This window comes from Phycodurus eques, chromosome 8 (genome assembly GCF_024500275.1).
Source record: "Phycodurus eques isolate BA_2022a chromosome 8, UOR_Pequ_1.1, whole genome shotgun sequence".
Taxonomy (NCBI): Eukaryota; Metazoa; Chordata; class Actinopteri; order Syngnathiformes; family Syngnathidae; genus Phycodurus; species Phycodurus eques.
Window position 1 is genome coordinate 9,950,762 of NC_084532.1, and position 24,909 is coordinate 9,975,670.

Consider the following 24,909-nt stretch of genomic DNA (forward strand, 5'->3'; position numbering starts at 1 on the left):
TTTCCGATCAGACTTTTGGCTGACTGCCTTGAATGCTTTAATTGAAGCAGGATTTTTGCTTGTGGGAAGGCCTGAAAGTGTTTTAGATTTGAACGCTGCCTCGCATGCATCATAAAAACATCAGACTATTTATAATGTCAAGGAAACATTTCCAACATTATACAGTATTTATATGTCCAATTAGTGTTAATGGTATATGTAGCTAGCTGATTGAAGAGCGTAAATCCTAGCTGAGAGTTCTTGTGTTTAAACACTGCTTGAGAACCATTACAGGTTGTGTATAATAGGATAAAATCTCAAACGGTGGACCAAACCTTTTACATTGATGCCTTTAAAGAATCCAATTACATTTTCGGTGCTTTACCTTGGCTGCCGACTATCCTTACTGAAGGTGTACAGAAAGAGTACGTTGTGCGCAAGGCCTTTGGCCTTCCCGGTCTGCATTTGAAGGTAGATCACATTGAAAATTCTTTCTTTTGATATTTTTGGGAAGATATACTGCCGTATCCTTCGTACTATTACTCAGTTTGGGAAAATATTTGAATCTGAGAGCACGCAAGTTCTGTTAAAATATGTGATCTCCTAACATCGTGACGTAAAGGTAATGGTGATGTGATGCAATCAGGAAATCTCATAAAGGCTAGACCAGGGGTCGACAACCTTTGGCACGCGTGTGTTGAGGGGCCTGCAAGTGCAGGGAGGCTGATGCGAAGCAAAAGTATGTTCTATTCGGCATTGGGGTGATGTGAGAAAGCGCCTGGCTGAGTGATTACTGAGTGTTATTTTGGCTGACTTGTACTGTACCAGAAAAACACTATATTGTGGGCCTCCACGGTCGCGGCCACCCCATCGGAGGAGCTGCCAACCCCCACGCCGTCGATGATTGGTTCGGCTGCCTGTTTGACTGTAGCATGGTATTGTGGCCATTTTTTTTCTCTGTAGTCTAGTCTTGCTAATTTTTCTCCGGGGCTATCACAGTATCCGTAACAGACGTTTGTGGGCTAGGGGCTGCTGAGTCCCAGAGGCTCAAAGGCGCACTACGGTTACCATGAATGCCAGTACGTTCCCTCCCAGACTGTCACATTCTGATGCGGTCCTTCACATTCTGTCAAGGCGTTCTACAGATGAAACGGGGACTCTGAGCAGTTTTGGAGCACAACAGAGTTGAATGAAGCTCCCCTGCCAGGCCCGGCTCCAGAGTCGGCGTCAGCGTGGTGGGGCACATACTTCCACTTAATACATGTCTCTCAAACACACAAACACATGCACAAACACACACATAAACACACACACATACACACATCTGGATGTATCTTGAAAGACTTTCTATTTCCTGAATAATACAGATGGAGTCTGTAACCTGATTGCCACTAAGCGGCAATTTGGTCCAACTCAGTATGGTCTGAGCCAGTGAACCATGATCGACTTTGTACAGTATTTATGTCATTAAGGGCTATAGGCGGGATTAGCTGCAATACGTACATAGAATGACATCATACCCAAAGAATGTAGCGTAACATGTAAGTGAATACAACCAAAAAGAGGAACTTCATTGTTTAAACATACGCTCATGGGAAAAGAAAAACACAAAGGGCTTTGTCTCTCCATCGTAATCTACTCTATTGTTCCAAATGTACCGCTACCTTCCCATTCCACTCTCGTCTTTAAACAATGCCAATGTAATGTAGCTATACGACTGCATTTGTTACAAGAGACCTGCAGGTGATTTTGAATAGGATTAATATATATATATATATATATAAATAAAATGAATTCTTTTGTGGTTCAAGTGTGGGCAGAACATTCTTTTTAAATATACTCCAATTTAAGACCGCTGTGACATCTGAACTGTTGCTGAATCTTCCCTGACTGTGCGAGGATGGAGGATACACAGAGAAGGAACACAATTCTATGTAAAGAGGCAGATTGCCATATTGATTGGTCAGTTCACAGCTGGATCTCTAAAATTAGTACCATACACGAGTCTACCAACAAAATTATGTTGAAAATTGTGGCAGGAAGGATTAGTTAACATGGTATCTTCGAACCAAACTGTGCTGCTTGGTAGTCAAAGAACGCAGTTGCTATTTTCATAATGTTCATATTCATAAAACATGATTCATAATGTTCATATTCATAAAATCATCATGTAACCTTGAAAGCTTTGGCTCAGATTGGCTACCACCAAAATGCAGGGACAAGAAATCCATGCTGGACAAGAGATCCATGCTGATGTCCATTAGAACAATGATGTCATTGCACACGTGAAAGGACTAAACGCTCGTCTACAGGAGCCATTTCTCGATCAATACGTCACACAGCGAGGAATTAACAGCTTCGCTTGACCACAATTACCTTCAATGCAGACCAAAAAGTGAATAAAAAAGTGGCGCATTTTCCCTTTAATAGTCCATATTTTTGCTAGTGAGGCAGAATTCCGGCTCTTACCTGGCAACCACCTTAAATTCGACTCAGCTTTACCAAGCCTTGCTGAAAGGAGACGCCTTGGAAGCTAGTTGATTTAAGAGACAGTTAGTTCAAAAGTACGGAATTAGGACCAGTTGAATGGACGGAGTCCTCTAGCAGTCCCAAGAATGTCTGGCTCACCTTGCCCTTTTTTTTTTTTTTTTTAAAGAAAATAAAATGTTGTGACACTTTATAAAATTGAACATTTTCTACCCCAAACCTGCCTGAGTAGTGCTTTGGAAGAATTTGTATTCAAGAAGAGTGGGAGACTCCCATTTTTCACATGAATTTTATGTTTATTTGCATTTGCATTTAGTTTATTTAGTTTAGCTTAGTTCATTTAGTTTATGTGCTCTGCGATTGGCTGGCGACCAGTTCAGGGTGTATCCCGCCTCTCGCGCAAAGTCAGCTGAGATAGGCTCCAGGACGCCCGCGACCCTAGTGAGGATAAGCAGTATGGAAAATAGATGGATTGATAGCTTAGGTATCTATTTTTCGGAATTTTTCACATAGGTGCTATCCATCATTTAGGAATAAGGACAAGCTGGATGAATCTTACATTAAAAATTGCTACACAAGTTGATAAGCTCTGGTTTGGGTGTGTTGCACAAGTCACTGATCAAATGTTTACTGTTGAATATTGTTACTGCTGTGGTGTACCTTTTATTGGTATCTCAGTTCTTCATGACCACCTGGGTCATCTTCTATACATTCCTCACTCCTCCTCACTGCTTATCTCATAGCAGGCCAAAAGGCAAAAGTGTTGCTTCAGGCAACTATACATCACCCTCAACGTGGTTCAAATACCAGCCGGATGACTTTTGATCTTTGACCGGGGCACTGAAACTAACACATACAAGGTAGTCGGGCACCTGACCTAAACTTCGATTTGGTCTTCGTCTTCACGGAAACAGACTGTGGTCACGTGGCAGCCCTTCGTTGTCGGTCGAACAGGCTGCTCTCAACTGCTTTACTCTTTGACCCTGTGGATTCCTGCATGAGTGGATGGACCCTTGGGCCGTGTCGATGTTGGACTTTCTAATTATGTAACAGTTCACTGGAAACTCAGAGGAATGACATCGGTGCTTTATAGGCCAAAGGAAAAGATTGTTGAAGAATTTCAGAACCAGTGAATGTTTAAAACTCGAACAGCAATCAGTGTACCTCTAGCAACGATAAACAGTTAATAAAAGTAAAAAAACAGCACTGTATTGTTTTTGTTTGTCTGTCCATGTTGCAGCAGTTTTTGCAAACGGCAGCGTACACTCTTACAAGAACGAGGCAGGTGATCACAAAGGACAGTGATCTTGTGACTGAAATTAAAATGCAAACTTGGATGGATGAATGTGTGGATGGATATAAGGAAGGAAGGATAAAGTGCAAACACAACAACAATCTCAACTGAGTCATTACCATATAGCGCACAAATGTAGGTAAGATAAGGGAACAAAAGCATGCTGCCAGTCAAAACTTACTAATAGTTTGAACATTTATTTCAAACATGCAATAGTAAACAAAGAAAAAAACTATTTACAATAGAAATGATCCCTTACTGAAATATCACAAACTTCGGAAGTAGAAGGAAAATTTGGCACGCAAATGGCAAAAGCAGAATACCTCAAACAAAAGTGAAAATTTGTTCACCCCCAAATTACTCTCTATTGAGTTCAGTTGTGGCTAACTAGACTGAACAAAACTATAAATGCAAAACGTTTGTTTTCATTACAATTTCTCATGAGCTGAATTCAAAGATTTAAGACTATTTCTATGTATGCAGTAGGCCTATTTATCTCAAATATGTTTTTTACAGATCTGGCTTAATCTGTTTTGGTGAGCCCTTCTCCTTTGCCCAGGCAATCCATCTATCTCACAAGTGTTGCATATAAAGACGCTGATTAGACTGCATGATTATTGCACAGGTGTGCCTAAGGCTATTGTAGGCCACTCTAAAACAGAGTGGCCTTTTATTGTGGGCTGCCTAAGGCACATGTGAGCAATAATCATGCTATCTAATCAGAATCTTGAGATGCCACACCTGAGGTGGATAGATTATCTCAGCAAAAGAAGAGTTTGCTAACACAGATTTAGACAGATTTTTGAAAAATATTTGAGAGAAATACCAGAGGCCATAGACTTTTGAGTTCAGCTCAACAAAATTGGGAGCAAAAAAAAAAAAAAAGTGTTGCGTTTACATATTATTTGTTCAGTGCAATTAACTAACTGCAATCCAAACATTGCTGCTTGCCCTTTTGCTTAATGAAGGTAAAAAGTAGAATTCATGCAAAAGTGTTTGCCCTTTTTAAGGTTATTTGAGTTAGTGTTCCCTTTGTCAAGTCAATGCATTTCCCCTTTCCTTTTTTGGTCCCTGCCTCACATTTTCCCTCGGATGAGGTGGCAGCCATTTTCCTTTTATTGCTATTAATGGAAGTTAACGAGCGATTTACGGGCCAGGAGGCAGCTTCAAAGGTCACAATGTGGACGCACAAGAGTTAATCTCCTTTAGATTGAGCCATGAGAACAGTGGGACATTTCAATATTGAGGAAAACCCCCGGGGCTTAAACTCTTTTTTTATGTCTGTCTTTCATTCTGTTTGACTGGAGTCGGCCCTCTAAAGCCCTGCGAGAGAGCAGGCGCTGACCTGCAGGAAAGACTGGGATAGAGGGGCAGAGGAAGAATAACAAATGAGAACACCTCAGGGTCAGGCGCATATAATCTGTCATATATTACCATCCTCCCAGTCTGTAACAGTGGAATATTTTCAGCACTCTGGAGAAACAAGAGGAGGGAATAAATCAGTCGCTCATTTAGCAGTGGAATGCTCACGGCTCACTCTATGCATTGCTGAGGTGTTTTTGGACCCTAACAGCATGTTTGGTTTGTGCCCCAGAAAATTGAGCCCTCACCAAGACTCTGCTACGGCCTCTCCTTTCCGTATCTCGGTTTTCCACTCCTACTGCGACTTCCTCCTCTTTTCGACATCAACTTGTTTTGCTTTCCCTCCCTCTTATCCCCCATTCCTTTTCCTTTCCCACCGTCATGTCCACCTCCAGCGCTATCCCCTTCAGACTTTCTAATGTCATGTTTTAGCTTTGGCCAATGTCAAAAAGAATCCACTGCTTCTAATTTTCTACCCCTACCTCTTCCCCCTACTACTTTCTCTACTACTGAGATGTAAATTCCTCCCTTTGCCATTCCACCTGTTTGTCAAAACCCACCTGTCATTGCCACACTGATGGAAGGTCAAATGTGCTCTTTAATCCCATTTATGCGCTTTTGAGCGCAATGTGACCTTGACTATACAGAATGCTTACACACATTTAAGAGTGTTATCCATCGAGCTAGCTTCTATACCACTTGTCCTCATTAGTTGTGGGTGGGCTAGAATTTATCCCAGCTGACTTGGGGATAGAGGTGGACTACCCCCTGGACTGGTCGCCTGTCAATCACAGGGCACATACTAACAAACAACCTATCAGACGAACATTCCCACCTATGGCCAATTTCGAGTCTTCAGTGAACCTAACTTGCATGTTTTTCTAATGTGAGAAGAAGCCAGAGTACCCGGAGAACATACAACTCCAACTCCACACAAGAACGCCAAGATTTGAACCTTGTACCTCAGAACTCTGAGGCAGATGTGCTAAAAACAACTTCAGTGCGTTGCTTTAAAGGTACTGTATTTTGGCTATTTAGACCTCCGTAGAGTGACTCTCTAACATGGAATTAGTATAAAAGTGTCAATTTCATTTAAAAACACCATGGTTTTATCATATGAGTGTCCAGAAAAGACCCCTCTGACAGCTACTTCTGTTTGACCCAGTTTTGTATCCGCTTTGTCCATATTTGTCTAAGATCGGCCCCTTTCCTCTGATTGGTCGCCCAAGTGTAGAAGACCCACTTGCGAGAGCACACGTGTTTGTTATATTGGCAGCGCTGGCTCAGGGGTGGGGAGATTGGCGGAGATCTTCACTAGTGACTTAGATAAGCACAAGAAATTCGAATGACCTGATTTCAGGCCTCTCGGCAGAAAAACCTCTGGAACTCAGTTTTAATTCATATTTCACATGATTACTGAGGCACTATAGAAACAATATTGTATCCCAAATACTCGAGTGGTTAGCATAGCTGCCTTCCAAGCAGTTGAACCGGGTTCGATTTCTGGCCAACGCACACGATTTAACATGAGGGCAGTTGGTGTTTGAGAGGAGGGTGCAGGAGATAGGCTTACATGGAAAAGGATGACGCGCTGTGGCGACCCCTAAAGGGACAAGCCGGAAGGAAAAGAAGAAGAAGAAGAGTTTCATGAGTGACTAAAATTATTGTTTCAATTGAATTGTTTTCATTATTTCTAGAATTTTTAAAATTTCCCCATTGTGGGACTAATGAATTGGTTCAACATTATAATGACTTGAAATTTAAGAACTCTTCATCAATCCCACTTTGAGTTTTTTCCCTTAAGAACATTTTTTTAAAGGTCCCCTATTTCGGCTATTTAGCTCTCCGTAGAGTGCCTCTCTAACATGGACTTAGTATAAAACTGTAAATTTCATAAAAAAAAAAAAAAAAAAGGCCTTGGTTTTGTCATATGATTGTACAGAAAAGGCCCCTTTGACAGCTATTTCTGTTCGACCCAGTTTTGTATTGGCTTTGTCCATATTTGGCTAAGACCACCCCCTTTCCTTGGTTGCCTGCGTATAGAAGACCCACTTGTGAGAGCACATGTGTTTGCTATGTTGACAGCGCTGGCTCGGGAGTGAAAAACTTCTGGAACTCAGGAATGCGAATGGAAGATTTTATTTCATATTTCACATGTTTACAGAGGCACCACAGAGACAATCTTACATCCCAAATACTAGAAATAGTAGGTTTGGCAAAATGTGTCGCCCTTAAGCACAGTTATTTTGACGTATTGGTCAATGACATTTAGATTTCATTTTCTACATGGAGTTTGAGCCTATCCCAGTTGCAAAATGTGCACTACAACCTGAACTGGTCAAAGCGTTAATCTTTGAGATCCCGTGCTGCAAAGTCTCGACAGACTTTTTAAGTGTCCTGTCTTCAGAAATTGGGTTGTATCTTAATAGAAAGGCAAATGTAAAAGTCCTGTAAGGATTACAATTGAACTAAGATCATTTTGAAAATGTATAATTATAGAAGACCACAGGGCATCCCACAATTATTTATTAAAATTGACTATTAACATAGTCTACACACAAAATAATAAATACAATTATTATGACCAAAAAATCAGTCATAAGGCCTTCTTCAAAGGAAAGAGACTGGCTGTCTGATTATCGATAAAATAGCTTAAAACATACTGCGATCAAATGAAAACTGTACTCGGAATTGCTGTTATAACCAATTTCAACACAAAAAAAAACGCTCCCCCCCCCTAACTACCACTGTCACAACAGACACAAGTGGTGAGCTTAGGTGAAGTATTTTTGAACTTGGAAAAACTTGTAAAATGTCTGTCACTCCAGTGGGAGCACTCTAAAAGTCACTCTGATGATGTCACTTTGAGGATTTCGTAACTATTGCCTTAAGCCCTGAACAAATATTTGAAAGCTATCCTTCCCTTTTATAGGGATGATGGTGTATTAACAGGCAGGGAACGTTTAATCAAAAACAAGTTGTATGACTGGAAATGTAGGCATCATTATGAATCACATGGCTCAGAAATCACAAACTTGTGTCTCAACCAGGATTATAATTTCTCTTTAGTTGAGGACGCTGCAAAGAGGATGTTTCATTCTTTTCTCGTTCTTTTCTTGACCTTGTTGAGTTCGGAAGAGTGTCAAAGAAAGCCACAAAAAGCCAATGAAAAGGCTAAATACGCAGAGTTAATCCTTTGATACCGAGGTACATTCAGGTCCATTAGATGCTTCTAACTCAGAGGTTTTGTGTGACTTTAGAGGCCTATCTATTCTGAAAATAGTAGTTGAACTTTGGAGGTTCTATTGTACTGTACAGGTATTTGGCTTGAATGGTAGTCACTGGCAGTGTAGTGGTACATTTCCCTGACTTGGGTGCAGGCAACGTGGCTTCAGTTCCCACTGAACTGCGTATGTGCGAATGGTTGTCCGTGTCTATATGAGTCCTGCGCCTGATTGGCGGCCAGTTCAGGGTGTAGTCCACCTTTCGCCCCAAAGTCTACTAGGATAGGCTCAAGCACCCCGTGACCCTGAACAGGAGAAGCGGTATTGAGAATGGATGAATGGATGGGTCTTAAGAGTCAAGTGTTTGAAGTTAGGTTGGTCTCAACTCCATGGAATAGCCTTCAGAAAACACAAGAAGTTGCTCATCCTCTAAAAGGACCATCATAAATGATTCCCTTGGAGATAGAAATTGGATGTGTAGATGTGATCTCTGAGGCAAATTACTTTACCAATGTAAGTGTCTATCCCAATTGACCAGTCTGTGGTGACTAAAATCTTGGTTGTAGCAAATGCTTAGAACGGACCACAACACAAATGATCACAGATATAACCATCATTATGTGCTTTGAAAGTTCTTGATGGATATCATTATTACAACCACACTGTTGGAATCATTTCAAATTGCTACGGTACATACATACGGTACACTGTATCACAACTGAACTTGTTTTTTAGGGTTGAGGGTTTTTATTTTTTATTTTTAATTCCAGTAAGCACATGGATGTTAAAGAGTCCTCCTCTTATTGGTTTGTAAAGCCTCAATGTGTTTTTGTGTGTGAGTAATGTCAGTCATTTGCAAATGTGGTTTTGCTGTTTCCTGAGAGGAAAGCTTGTGGCCTAGACCAATCAAACGCTCCATAGGCTGCGATGACTGTTACATCTGTCAACTGTGTAGAGCAGACCTGATATTTTTTTTTTTTTGTGCGGTTGGCCAGTGATGGCCAAAAACCTGAAAAACCCATTCCTCTCCATGATCTCCTCTCTGGGAAGCCCATCATGTATCACTGGGGAGAGCTTTGCATTTTTTTGTTTTGTTTACTCGAAAGGCATAAGCAAAGCAGGTCTTGGCCAGTTTGGAACTTAACACGCAAGGCTGTCCATTTGTTTCGGGCAAAGGTGTCAAACTCAAGGCCCGGGGGCCAGATGCGGCCCGCCACATCACTTTATGTGGCCCGTGAAAGCAAATCATGCTCATCAACTTCTGTGATTTTTGCTAAAATCTGTACCCAAATTCCAAATTGTCATAATAATAAACAATAATGTTAAGATATTGCATTTTTCTGTTACCAAACCCTTCTTCTACAGTAACTTAAACAATACTTGAACAAACTATTATCCTTGTCTTCTGATTACAAAACTCGTTATCCCTCAATTTGTTGTGTAATGGTAATAATATGTTTTGGTGATTAAACATTTATATGGTTTCACTGAGGCTGGGACGGTGGTAGACTGGTTAGCACATCTGCCTCACAGTTCTCAGGACCGGGGTTCAAATCCCGGCCCTGCCTGTGTGCAGTTTGCATGTTTTCCCTGTGCCTGGGTGGGTTTTCTTCGGGCACTCCGGTTTCCTCCCACATCCAAAAGCATGCGTGATAGGTTGATTGAAGACTCTGAATTGCCCGTATGGTTGTTTGTTTCTATGTGCCCTGCGATTGGCTGGCGACTGGTTCCGGGTGTACCCCGCCTCCCGCCCGAAGATAGCTGGGATAGGCTCCAGCAGCCCGCGACCATAGTGAGGATAAGCGGTAAAAAAAATGGATGGATGGATGGATGAATGGATAAATGGATGGATGGTTTCACTGTCCTAACGGCCCTCTGAGGAAAATCATAACGACAATGCGGCCCGAGACAAAAAAAGAGTTTGTCACACCTGGTTTAGGGGTTTCTCTCAAATATGCTGGCTAATTTATAACTTGTTTGCTCTTTCTTTTGTGTGTCAGACCCAATGTGTGTGGCTCTCGCTTCCATTCGTACTGCTGCCCCGGCTGGAAGACTCTGCCAGGCGGGAACCAGTGTATTGTCCGTAAGTTCCACCATCCATTAATCCTCTTCACTCTCATCAAATCAAGCCCAGAGGAGAAAATAACATATTTCTGTTGCTGCATTACCTGATGTTTAAAATGATGGCCTCTCCCCTTTCTCCTTTGACCTAACAGCAATATGCAGGAACTCCTGTGGTGATGGCTTCTGTTCCAGACCCAACATGTGCACCTGTTCAAACGGGCAGCTGTCTTCCAGCTGTGGAGCAGGAGGAGGAAGTGAGTTGACATCACACTCTCCACAGAAACACTGGGAAACACAAACCTGTGAAAAGTACAGTAATTGAGTAATTTTGGTATTTTGCATATGCAAACCTTATGCATTTTTAGAAAATAATTTTCAAATATCTATTGCACTTACTAATGATTTACTTTTTACTAATTCGGTGATCTTCTACAAATATTTGTTCAATCCTGATCATTGAGGTCTGCAGATAACTTGTGACTTCCCCAATGACTTCTTAAAACCCACTTTTTCTACTTGGCATTCCCCAACCATGTGCAAAAGTTGCCAGATCGGGGTTTTATTTATGTTTTACTGTGGTATTCAGTGATTTATTGGTTTTATATGTATGTGCATATACTGTATATGCATGTGTGTTTTTTAAATTTTATTTGTGTTTTAATGAGATACACAGTACTTTGGTCAACCTTGTTGCTTTTTAATGTGGCCTTGAAATCTATTTGGAATGGATTGGATGATTCGGATTCTGTTTTGGCTTTTCTGGCCAGAGAATGTCAATATTATATAAATTCCAGGAGGGTTGTCAATCTACCATGTGTTTAGATTTAGAAACTAATTTTCCCTGCATTATTATCTCTCTGAAGGGATTTTTGTTCATGCAACCCAAACTGGTCAAGCTACTTATAAAATAATGTTGTTTCAAACACTACAGTTTTATTTCCCACTGGACGCATTGCTTGTATTGGGTGTGCAGAGTTACACATGGAGTCTCTTGCCAGCACTTCAGTTGATCAATTCCTGTTGCGATTCTGATTGCCTTGACCTTTTTGAGGAGGAGTACATCTACAGTATGTGGTGAGGCGCACAAAGTCAAAATTGTCTTAGGGGGATTCGTGCAGACTTAAAGTAAAAGTTAAATGAGAAGGTTAGAAGTTAGCAAATATTTTAAGCCCACTTTGGTAGCGTGCAAAGTACGTGTGGATGTGCGTATTAAGTGGCGTGCAATGTGTTCAGCCTCAATGCTTTAGTAGGTCAAAGTCAGCTCATCAGTCATGCCTGGCCTCCCGCCAGACCCTTCACACATGCTTACATTCCGTGTGAAGCGCGCAAACGCCCAACTCGCACAATTTCACATACCTATGTGCACTGAATCTTATATCACATGAATTTAAAAAAGAAACACTAGCTGGGTGCACACACACGTGCAAAGCGAGTGTAAAGAAAGATCTGTGTGTGTCCAAACGAAAGGTGACCTCCCCTGAAGAGGAAGGCCATGGAGGATGGGGCGGGGACAGCCTCTGACCTGTACAGCAGGATGCACACTGATCTCTTGCAGCATCAGTGCTTTGGCAAGAGCAATGAAGTCATGTTCCAGAATGGGTCAAAGGGCACAGAAAGTGAACCGATAAATTAAAGCTTACAAAGCTTAGAAGAGCTCAGCTGAACTGTCACTCACTCATACACACTGTGAGTTATGGAGCCATTTTATTGGTTTTGCGGGGAGTGGAGGGGAAAATACTGAGATGTCGGTACGATGTGAGCCAATTTAATTTGCCTGTGGTAGTGGTCTGTGTATCATGATCACATTATCTTATAATGCTTCTGAAGCAGTATGAGTGATCGTTTGCAGTCAAGCATCAGGGAATCCAGAAGAACATTTGTGAGCTGAGAAAGTGCCTGGCTCACCATCAAAAGTCGAATTTTGATGAGACTAACCTGCCTTTATGGAGGTTGCTTTGTGCGCTGAAGTACCATCCCACCAGGAAAGAAAGGAGCCTTCCCCTTTCGTGCAACTGGTGTTGGGACCAATTCCTAAATAGCATAGAAAATGGATGGATGGTCTTGGTAGCAGGGCCAATTGCGATCTGGTCCCTGCCCAACCCTTAAGCCAGTGGTTCCCAAACTTTCTCTGCTGGCCCCCCCCAGAAATTGTACCCCCCCCCCCCCCCCAAAAGCTTTTTTTCAAATCCAGGCTACAAAACACAAGGTTTTCCCCTTTAAAGTAACCCTAGGAGAGTCTAACACACCTTTTCATCCATCTCTGCAACGTCTTCATGAACTCCTGGAAGAATTCTTCTGAGATCCGCCGCAGCTCCATCGTCACGGCCATCTTGATGTCATCCCATCTTCAAAACAGGTCCCTTTGATGACTCGCTTGGTCTGGGGAAAGAGGGAGGGGGGTGGGGGAAATCACACAGATCCAGGTCAGATGCTCCAGCACAGCGATGTTCTTCTCGGCCAGGAACTGTCGGATGCTCAGGGCATTGTGAGGAGGCATGTTGTCATGATAAAGTAGCAATGAGCTTTTCTGCTTCAACTCTCATTTCCTCTTGTGCACTAATGAAGCCAACACAGTAGGATCTCTTTGTAGACGTGCTGGCTGATCGTCTGGGCCACATTAAAGCGAGAAAGTCATAGTTTGGGTTTAAAATCAAATATATATTTTGAACTAAGCTGTACTTCTTAAACTGATAAGCTGTAAATTTGCTCATTCACTTGTTGTCTTTCACCAATTGGACACTTTGTTATATACGTTTTGCCAGAGGCTATGTTTACGAAGGTTTACAAAGGTTACCGGTGTGTCAAAGGCTTCACCCCATGTCATTAGATCGATCTCATTCGATCTCATTCTATTAAATGTGCTAACTGCTCAAGGCTATATTTGGACAGACTCCATCATTTAAAAGGGCAATTCATTGCAGTTTACAGTTACCAAATTAGACTACCTTCATTATACACTCGAGCAAACCTTTTACTGAGTCTCAGATAACATCACATAAACTTTCCACTGGAGGTTTAAAGAAAACAGTGGCGCATTTAAGGGAGGTTCTCCATACTGTATAAAACACCCATTTTCTCTTCACCCATTTTTTTCTTCATCAAAACAATAAAAGGTGTGTGTCAGAGTCAGCGTGCTGATTACCTGAAGATAGACATCAATTCCCAGGAAGACAGGTTGTATTGTTGTCAGGGTGACTGACGGAGAAGTGGGTCGAGCAGCTGTACTTAACAGCGGCGAGGGTCATCTTTATAACCTTGCTTCCTCATCGGAATTATTAAGAAATCATTGCCACCGACATTCTTGGTCCGATGCTGAAAAACAGCTGTCATCAGACTGACAAGCTTCTGTAGGCTATTGAAAATTGGCACCCGTGGACCCTGGGAAAGCAGAGAAGGACCTTTTATAATTAGATTCTGGTGTCATCTTAAAGTCCAACTCCTTTACAATGAATCACGTTAAGGTGTGAGATGCATAAGAGAATTGATTGCTTACCCAGACAATTGATAATGCGTGTGAGCTTTAGGCACCAGGTACAGTGAGCAAATGTCAAAATGTAATATATTATGCAATTTATGAGTTGTTCAGATTAATTTGTAATACTGTATTATTTAATTATTTGCTTTCAATTGTAACTACTTCTGTGTTACTTTGTAGTTACTTAACTCAGCATTTAAAAACTACATCCATCCATCCAGGTCAGGGTCGCGGGGGCAGTAGCTTTAGCAGGGACGCCCAGACTTCCCTTTCCCCAGCCACTTCATCCATCTCTCACGGGGGGATCCCGAGGCGTTCCCAGGCCAGCCGAAGGATGTAGTCTCTCCAGCGTGTCCTGGGTCGTCCCCGGGGTCTCCTCCCGGTGGGACGTGCCCGGAACACCTCACTAGGGAAGCGTCCGGGAGGCATCCGAATCAGATGCCCCAGCCACCTCATCTGGCTCCTCTCGATGTGAAGGAGCAACAGCTCTACTCTGAGATCCTCCCGGATGACCGAGCTTCTCACCCTATCTCTAAGGGAGAGCCCGGACACCCTGCAGAGGAAACTAATTTCGGCGGCTTGTATCCGGGATCTCGTTCTTTCGGTCACGACCCACAGCTCGTGACCATAGGTGAGGGTAGGAACGTAGATCGACCGGTAAATCGAGACCAGTAAACCATCGGATCCAACTCACCACCAGGTGGTGATCAGTTGACAGCTCCGCCCCTCTCTTTACCTGACACGATCACAAAGTCGATCATCGAACTGCGACCTAGGGTGTCCTGGTGCCAAGTGCACGTGTGGACACCCTTATGCTTGAACATGGTGTTCGTTATGGACAATCCGTGACGAGCACAGAAGTCCAATAACAGAGCACCGCTCGGGTTCTGATCAGGGGGGCCGTTCCTCCCAATCACGCCCTTCCAGGTCTCACTGTCATTGCCCACGTGAGCATTGAAGTCCCCCAGCAGAACGATGGAGTCCCCAGCGGGAGCGGTCTCCAGCACCCCCTCCAAGGACTCCAAAAAGGGTGGGTACTCTGAACTGGTGTTTGGTGCATAGGCACAAACAACAGTCAGGACCCGTCCCCCCACCCGAAGGCGGAGGGAGGCTACCCTCTCGTCCACCGGGGTGAACCCCAACGTACAGGCGCCAAGCCGGGGAGCAATAAGTATACCCACACCTGCTCGGCGCCTCTCACCGTGGGCAACTCCAGAGTGGAAGAGAGTCCAACCCCTCTCGAGAGGACTGGTACCAGAGCCCAAGCTGTGCGTGGAGGCGAGTCCGACTATATCTAGTCGGAACTTCTCGACCTCACACACCAGCTCGCACTGCACCCGACCCCTATGGCCCCTCCCACAGGTGGTGAGGCCATGGGAAGTTAAAAACTACAATGAATGGCTATTCAATCACTCCTTGCTTTGCTTACATTGTCTGTTGCTGTCAACAGGATTTTGTTCTCAGTATGTGGAGAATTTTCTTTCAATGTTGCACATTGACTGCACTTGACAAATATACACTCGTCCTTCTCGCTGACAAACTAACTGTCCTTCTTACAAATGTAAAATCCATCCCTGAAGTCTCTCACAACTGTTGAATTCAATTGTAAAATATATTTATTTTAAATGGGGAATACAATAAATTACATGTTACACAAAAAAGCAGTATTATTTTTGCTCTCTAGAAAAAAAAAAACTGTTTTGACGTATCTCTAAAGTCAGCTTTATGTGACTACACGACTAATGTGTCTTTGAATGGCACAAAAAAACAATACAACTGACATTTTGACACCATTCAGTTAATGTCTGTATGTCTGCACAATCTAAAAACGTCACTAGTCTCTGGGCTGTGCTAATCAGAACACAACACAGCAATAAAGCTTCCGAGTTTTCCATCACACATACACAAATGCATGCACACTCACTCACAGACTCGACACACACACATTGACTTCCTGTGTTTCGCAGGCCTCTCGTAAAAAAGCACCCACATGTGAGCAGCTGAGCGACAACACTAGCTACAAGACAGAGGTGCATTGTGGTGCTCCACAGGCTAGCAAACGCCTAAATATGCACATCCCCCAACAGCCTGTTGCTCTGCACGTGCAGCTTTCCAGGCACGGGTCATTGGGGTGAACTGTCTCGCCCCCTTTCTCTCTCGCTCTCGACGTGCAGAGGATGCAAAGGCACGAGGAGGAGGTGCGATGAAGCGAAGTTAGCCAGTGAGATCATCTTCTCCTGTCGCCAAATGTGCTTGTTTGCTTGCCTGCGCTCCTCCTCGTCCTCCTCCCATCCAGCTCCTGTGACAAAGAAAACATAACACACACTCCAGCTCTCTCAGACACCACCTCCCATGTCTTGTTTTTATTAGGAGAAAAGATCAGTTTCCTACCCCACTAAAGGCCAAGACTGAGTCTTAGATCTTACCTAACACAGTTTGAGTTGTGCTGTGTGGTTGGAACACATTGGAACAATTTTTGCCACTATTTGTTGTCTCCTTGTGCGATCATTCTCCATGTTGTGCATCTTGGCCCGAGTCAAGTCAATAGAACTTGCATATCGTCTCCAGTGTGGATGATGTTCCAACCCTGAGAGAAAAACCTGACTGGTTTCCCTTAAGATGAGTTAAACCACAGAAAAAAAAAGACAACTGCACATTCAACTAAAAACCAAGCCAGCCCCAATCTGACACTGTTTGCTTTAATTTATCGCCTTGTCATCCCGAGACACAAACCAGACCAAAAGTAACTTTTGCCAAGTGTTGTGCACACGAGAGCGCGTCTCGAAACATTAAACACAAGAAGTAATGAGGGCTTTGTTGACAGTGAATTGCACCTTTGCTCACAAAACTAAAGTGTGCGTGGCATTTACCATTTTTGACTGCAGTCTGGTCAGACTAGTAGGTGGCTTACAATGCCTTCTGTTGGCACACTATGTGTGGAGGATCTCATTAGACTAACGGAGGGGGGGTTGAGCCAGAGGGTGCACGGCCAGCTCCCCTCTGCTGTTGCAAGGCCTCTGCATGCCAGAAATGTGAAAGCAAGACACATAAACAGATGGTGGAAAGAAAAAAATACATGTATGAAGAAAGAGAAAGAGGAAATTAATGTTGAACTTGCGATTAGGATGTTGAAAGCATGAGGGTGAATGCAGGAATGTGGAAGAAGAAAGGAAAACAAACACGCAAGGACTAAACGACAACCAGCCATCATCCGTTAAGCCTACATAAAAGGCAACATAGAATAGAGTCATATAGAACAGACTGAGGTTTGCAGCTTCTTTTAAAACCATAGGATAACTTACATGGCACTCAGTAGACCAGGTCTGCGTCATCAACCTTTTTGAACCTGAGAACTACTTCTTGGGTATCGATCAATGCAAAGCACTACCAGTTTGATACACACTTCTCAAATAACAAATTTGTTCAAATTATTTCAGGGTAAATCATCTCCTCTTCATTGTTGAGTCTGCTAGCTTTTCTCCGCCAAAGCTATAATTTGGCCATGTGCTACAATATTGACCTTTGAACTATACAAGGTTTTCTTTTTAATATTCTCATTTCCATTTACACCAATGCAAATGTGATTTTAAAAAAAGAATGCCTACAGAAATGTTACCCAAAGGTAAAATGTGGTCCAAGAGTAGAAGTTCCAATTCCAAGTTCCAAGGCTTCACTCTATATGATTAAAGCTGTTGTTCAGAGCAGTGACAGTTTTAGGGAAGAATATGGCTGAAAAAAGCTGAAGGAGAATTCTTGGTGACAGTAAGAGAGGAGCGTCATGTACTGTAGCGGCTACTGCCTGCAGAGTCCTGCTTCTCATCACAATAATCATATCTTCTGGTCGTCCCTGCTCTTTCTTTTCTCCTTTTCTTTTAACTATACCAAGTCCTCCTCCCTCTCTGTGTAAATTCCTGAGAGACTGGAGCATACAGCAGGATCTACTTATTGCTGACTTTTCGTCTGCTTGACAGAATGTAGCCTGAAGTTTGCTAAGCCAAAGCTGCTGAAGAAACAGCACTAATGTCTTGTGGATCCTCAGTGCTCTTTTAGGAACAAACTCTTCATTTGAATTTAGATTGAGCAACAGGAAAATTAAACAATAATGTTAAACTATACTTCTACCTGTATAAGAATAGTACAGAGGGCACACAGAACCCCCTCTTGGAGCCGTCACCTTATCGTGATGGAGGTGTTTGCAAGGCCAGCAGGTCCTAGGTGAGGGACCAGACAAAGCACGCTCAAAGACCCCCTATAACGAGTAAAAATATTGGACCTAGTTTTCCCTCGCCCAGACCCCTCTGGAGCCAGGCCCGGAGGTAGGGCACAATGACGAGAGCCTGGTGAGCTGCACGAAGTGGCTCGGTAGAGGGAAGTCTGGGCTTCCCTGCTTAAGCTGCTGCTCCCTTGACCCGATCCCGGATAAGCGGGAAAAAATGGATGGATGAATGGATGGCACACAGAACTTGCAGACAAGAGGCTCCAATATGGATTTGTTCAGATTTTGAAGATATTTTCTTCAAAATGTGAGTTCAGACGGTCCTCTGTGAAGGGGTTCAGTGACTTGTGTTTGCAGTGTTCCCCTCAAAAAGCTTATTTTGTATCCTTGACACTTGAATATTACAGCTTGGGAACATGCCAGCATATTTTGGGTTGACAAAAAAAGGTACAGTTTTCTTGGATAATAATTGTTCTTGGGTATTTTAGTCCAGATTGGACCATCAAAGAAACTGACTAAAATTAATGTTAATAATAAATCACACTTATAATGCCACTTTTTTGGACATCTAAAGACACTTTAAATGAAACCTGACTCATACAAAAAAAAAAAGAAAGAAAGAAAACACCATATTGTAATACTCATCCTCCTATTTATGGACATTATTGCTGACTGTTTTTTGTTGTTCTTGTTGTTATAGTTCAGTCGTGTAATGTCAGGTGCATGAATGGAGGCAGTTGTGCTGAGGACTCTTGTACCTGCCCGAAAGGCTTCACGGGCAACCACTGTGGACAACGTGAGTACAAACCCCAGTATATACATACAGTATACCTGTGCATGTACATTCATTGGCCATAACATTAGGTACACATGCACATCTAATCTAATGAGATTTTCATTCTTTACAAAGAAACGCAATAAAATGCTCATGAGAATTTGGGGGGCTTAAATTAGGGGATGTCGTCAATCATTGCCAACTGTGGGCCTGTGAAGCCCTTTGAGACGCTTTTGTGGTTAAGGGCTAACCAAATAAACTTCACTTGACTAAAACATTTGAATATGAAAGAAATATGTTTTATGTTGTAAGTAATTTTGTATTCTTTTTTTTTTAAAGCTGTGTGTGAGAATGGCTGCCAGAATGGTGGACGCTGCATCGGCCCCAACAGATGCGCCTGTGTGTACGGCTTCACCGGCCCTCAGTGCGAGAGAGGTTAGAGCTCATCCTTATTTGCATATTCGCAGAATACTTGACTTCCAGTGAAAAGAAAGTCTCCATTTGAAAAAAAACAAAACAGTTTTTCCCTTTCAAATGAAACAAAAAAAAATTCAGGTTAGTTGTTGTTTTTAAAAAAAAAAAGCCACAAATTTTGGAACGTTATTTGTGTTTACCACTTGTTAGATAGTCACAGCTTGTCTCTACACATAAAGCCAACAGTAACGTATTTAATTAACAAATGGGTAGTATGTTGGAATAGTAGGCCTTAAGGTCGAGAGTTCCTGGGTTTGAATCTCGGCTAAGGCCTTCCTGTGCGGAGTTTATGTGTTCTTCCCATGCTTGCGTGGGTTTTCTCCAGGTACCATAATTTCTCATGTATAATGCGCACCCATGTATAATGCCCACCCAAAGTTGACCTCTAAATTCTGGAATACCCTACTTCCGATGTGAAATGCATTTTTGCAATGCATGATTTTGCTTCTACACATATGCTCAAAACATGAAGTATCTGTATTTTGTTAGTTTTTTTCCCCCAAATAATTGAAGTTTAGCACTTTATTTGAACACATTTTTAATTATTATTATTATTTATATTTTTTAATTTACTTGCGCTTATTTTGAAATGAACAGCCTTACTTTTATTTCGTAAATGATAAAACACACAGTTGTGCTCATATGTTTTGAAGAAAACATGAAGGACCAGGCGAAACACATTTAATTTTATTTTAATTTTATTCAAATTAAACGGTCAAGCATTTCAGAAAAGCATTATCATTAAACAAAACATAACAATAAAGAAATTAATGATGGTTGTTGTTCAGTAAGTTTTAAAAAAAACAATATTTCAAAAATTCTGCGAGCGTATGTAAACATATGAGCACAACTGTACATATATGCAGTCATATGTGCCCGTCATATTGGAATGAAAGTGTAGGCTACACTTTTTTTATAACCACTAGGTGGCGGTGGCATTTTGGAATGAAAGTGTGCAGCTTTTTCATAACCACTAGAAGGCGGCATACATTTATAAAATGTGAAAGTTTTTTCCATTTGCCCCTATACCTATGTATAAAGCGCACTATTGACTTTTGACAAAGTTTTTTTTGGGGGGGAAATGCCATTATACACAAGAAATTGCGGTACTTGTTCCCACATTCCAAAAACATGCATGTTAGGTTCCTTAGGGATTAAATTCTTCATAGGTGTGAATGTGAGTGTGAATAATTTTTTTGTCTGTATCTTAATTTGCTGGTGACCTGTCCAGGGTTTACCTCGCCCAAAGTCAGCTGGGATAGGCTCCACCTCATCAATGACACTAATGAGTGTAAACACTTTAGAAAATGTATTACATTCTCGAAAGAACAGAATCTGTAAATAAAGAAATGTCTTTACTTTTTATTTTGTAAACACAGTGTGGGGAAAATCTTTATTTAGCAGAGAGCGATAGCTGGGGTAGACACCAAGCACTTAGATGCTTTTATCTTTTTTTTATATATCAGTGAACAACTTCAACATGGTCATTTGTATTGCACTTATCAGCCCAGATTTATTCTATAAATGACGAGTTCAGTGCCTGATTAGGATTCAGGCTCCTTCTTAGGCAGATGACTTCATACAGCGCAGACAGATAGAGGATGTTTGTCTCCTGAGCTTTGAGTGGAAGCATGTGAGTGCAGCTGCAAGTGATGGAGGAGGGATAGAGGGAGCGGATGGAAGCAACAAGAAGAAGCTCTAAGATATTTCATGCTTTATATTTGGAAAGGCTCGACCGTGATCCTTAAGTGCATTGTGGGAGTCTTATTGTTTCTCCATGTACAGCATGTGCCAAAGTCAACCACTAGCTTGGATTGTTTTAACAGCATTTTTCAGAGTAGTCATTTTGACATTTGTAAAACAGTAAATAGTGGTACAAGTTTTAGAGGTGGTTCTGTTCAATTTAGCTTTAAGAAAATCCTGCTATTGCCATTTTGCCTATGCGAGTTTTTCTTACTTTCTTCTACAGTACTGTCTGATAGAGCAATTGGTTCTCATGCAGTAGCTGATTTTTCCAAACCTTTTGCCAGAAGTGGAGTGAAACTGGAAAAGCAACAACAAATGTGATGGTGGCCTAAGAACTAAGCAATAATATAAATCTGACAAATGGCTTCCTAAATTGAGATCTTTATAGAACGTACGGCACATTTGAGTAACTTTATTGGTTTTTCTACCATACATAAATACATATTTGCAACATCAGGTTTTCGTCTGAATCATTTGAGCGGCGTACTACAAGTTGATCAACAATTAGGGCTCTAATTTCAGAGACTGCAGCACATCGCCGGAGCGCAAATGTTGGTGTAGCTTGATTCCTTGCAAGCGCAAGAAGCGCTGCACATTTTTTGCCTATTTGCCAGATAGGCCTGGTTCGAGATGGGCGTACCGACACGACGAGGGTGTGTCCTTTCACATCTGCCCTGCGAATGTGACAATTTGGTGACTGATAGTCGGTCTAAACCTTTGCCAGCTGAAACAATTTCTAGGTTTTGGCGCAACGTAGACTAGTCTAATGCAATTTTGGTGAATTTGATCGAGGTGCAGTCAGACAGATACAGTACGTGAGCATGACGGACATGTGTCAGCAGATTTCACTCATAAATATTTGAACAGCTTGCATCGAAGGATCTGAAAAATTGTAGAAATCAATTAATTGAACGTATTATTATTATTATTATTATTATGATATTTTTAAAATAATCTCATGTACTGCCGGTCACTGAGTTATGGGGCTTGGGGGGTAGAAGCGAACGATCTTTGGAGTTGATATAGGTACTGTACATGAGGTCCGTGGACATGTTTAAATCGTCAGCGTTTTTTCATCAGCTCATTCTGTATTTAATAAGGGTATACCACTAACGTTCAATGCTCCAGTCACACACGGATCGCTGAGTTTTCCTCTGCATATAGTGACATCTCCATGCGAGATGATTTGCACCGCTTTTAAAGGGGATGAAAGAAGCCACTTCGATTGGACAGGATTGAAGTTGGGTGTGGTGATGCCCACACCAGCACACTAGTCCCATTTTAAATTTGCTGGTGGTAAGCCGGTCCACAAAAGTAACAAAACCAGGTCTAGCCCACCTTCTCGCAAAATTACACCATGCGCAGCATAGTGACAACATTAGGCCTTGAGAAGACATTTCTTCGGAATGTGGCATTCACCAACACTCACAGAATACATATACTCATTGTGTGTTTCAAGATTGAGCAAAGATTTTATTGCAACTAAAGTTTGTTGTACAAAATTATAGCATTTGAAAGATTTCTTCATAATGATAATGACTTTAAAAAATGGAAATCTTGTTGATATTTTTTTCTGAACATTTTTAAGAATAAATTTAAGAAAACTGTTACGAACTTATTGGTGAATCAAGGCCAGTGCATATGCTTGAATGGCTGTGCCAATGATCCTAGGAGCTTAGCTGTCTGGGACTTTATGTCCCTGGCAGGGTCACCCATGACACACAGGTCCTAGATGAGGGACCAGACAAAGCACGGCTCCAAAGACAACTACGATGAGAAAGATTATTGGATCACATTTTCCCTTGCCCGTATGCGGGTCACCAAGGCCTCCTTCTAGAGCCAGGCCTGGAGGTGGGGCTTGAAGGCGAGCGCCTGGAAGAAGAGAGGGGCGGAGCTGTCAACTGATCACCACCTGGTGGTGAGTTGGCTCCGATGGTGGGGGAAGATGCCAGTCCGACCTGGGAGGCCCAAACGTACTTGGTTTGCTGAGAACGTCTGGCAGAAGGAGTTTCAACTCCCACCTCCAGCAAAACTTCACCCACATCTCGGGGGAGGCCGTACCTTCATTGCTGAGGCAGCCGACCGGAGCTGTGGCCGTAAGGTAGTTGGTGCTCGGCAAACCCCAAACCCGTTGATGGACACCAGAGGAGATGGATGCCGTCAAGCTGAAGAAGGCGTCCTATCGGGCCTTTTTGACCTGTAGGACTCCTGAGGCAGCTGATGGGTACCGGCTGTCCAACCAGAATGCAGCTTTGGTGGTTGCTGAGGCAAAAACTCGGAGGTGGGAGGAGTTCGGTGAGACCATGGAGTACGATTTCCGAACGGCTTTGAGGAAATTATGGTCCACCAGCCGGCTTCTCAGGAGGCGGAAGCAGTGCACCATCAACACTGTGTATAGTGGGGATGGGGCGCTGCTGACCTTGACTCGGGACTTTGTGAGTTGGTGGGGAAAATACTTCAAAGACCCCCTCAATTCCACCGACACACCTTCCCATGAGGAAGCAGAGTCTGGGTTCTCTGAGGCGGGCTCTCGTATCTCTGGGGTTGAGGTCACTGAAGTGCTTAAAAAGCTCCTCGGTGGCAAGGCCCTGGAGGTGGATGTGATTCGCCTGGAGTTCCTAAAGGCTCTGGATGTTGTGGGGCTGTCCTGGTTGACACACCTCTGCAACATTGCGTGGACATCGGGGACAGTCTGCATTAGCAGACTGGCGTGGTGGTGCCCCTTTTTAAAAAGGGGGACCGGAGGGCATGTTCCAACTACAAGGGGATCACGCTCCTCAGCCATCCTGGTAAGGTGTATTCAGGGTTGCTGGAGAAGAGGGTCCGTCGGGAAGTCGAACCTCAGATTCAGGAGGAGTAGTGTGGTTTTCGTCCTGGCTGTGGAACTGTGGACCAGCTCTGCACCCTCGGCAGAGTCCTCGAGGGTGCATGGGAGTTCACTCAACCAGTCTACATGTGTTTTGTGGACTTGGAGAAGGCGTTCGACTGTGTCCCTCGGGGAGTTCTGTGGGGGGTGCTTCAGGAGTATGGGGTGCCGAACCCCTGTTCGGTCCCTGTACGACCAGTGTCAGAATTTGGTGAGCATTGCCGGCAGTAAGTCGGACTCGTTTCAGGTGAGGGTTGGACTCCGCCAAGGCTGCCCTTTGTCACCGATTCTGTTCATAACTTTTATGGACAGAATTTCTAGGTGCAGCTGAGGCGTAGAGGGGGTCCGGTTTGGTGGCCTTGTTATTATAAAACACTATATATACATATTTACATATTGTACATACTGTATTGATGCAGTTAAGTGGCAGCTGGCTGGGTCTTGCAGGATAACCCTGAAAAGTAATTATTGTTGTGAAAGAACAAGTCATACAACAATGGCATTTTTAATTGGCCGTTACATCTGCGCGTTGCAATGCTGTTCACCTGCAATTCAAATTTCAAATCGCAGAAAAACTAGGAGCCAGTGGTTGACTGCTCATGAAGACTCATTGCAAAATCCCGTACACTGCAAGACATTTCAGTTGTGGTCAGTTCAGTTCGGTCACATCTCTTGGCATAAGTTTACCGAAGCTTGGGCCATAACTATATGTCATTTGAAGAAGTTGTGTGGAAAAAGTGGGGATCATAAAAAAGGCCTTGCTTGATGATTTTGCACACCTCTTCTATTTCTTCTTCATTTCCTCTTTCCATCCACCTGTCATCTATGTGTAAAAGCTTCCACACCGCCAGACATTTGTTTTCCCGAGTTGGCTCTCCTTGCCATTTGCCGTCCTCTTTGTTTGTCCTGTTTTGTTTGTTCTGTTTCCTCCAACTTGTGTTCCCACT

The 24,909-nt window shown here is 42.8% G+C and overlaps 1 protein-coding gene across 1 annotated transcript in view; it reads left to right on the forward strand.

Annotated features, from left to right (window-relative positions):
* Positions 1-24,909, forward strand: part of fbn2b (fibrillin 2b) — a 95,566-nt gene that overhangs the window by 8,514 nt on the left and 62,143 nt on the right. Inside the window, 4 exon segments of the mRNA XM_061684150.1 lie at positions 10,347-10,429; positions 10,563-10,664; positions 18,802-18,897; positions 19,216-19,311. Coding sequence (XP_061540134.1) covers positions 10,347-10,429; positions 10,563-10,664; positions 18,802-18,897; positions 19,216-19,311 — 377 coding nt within the window.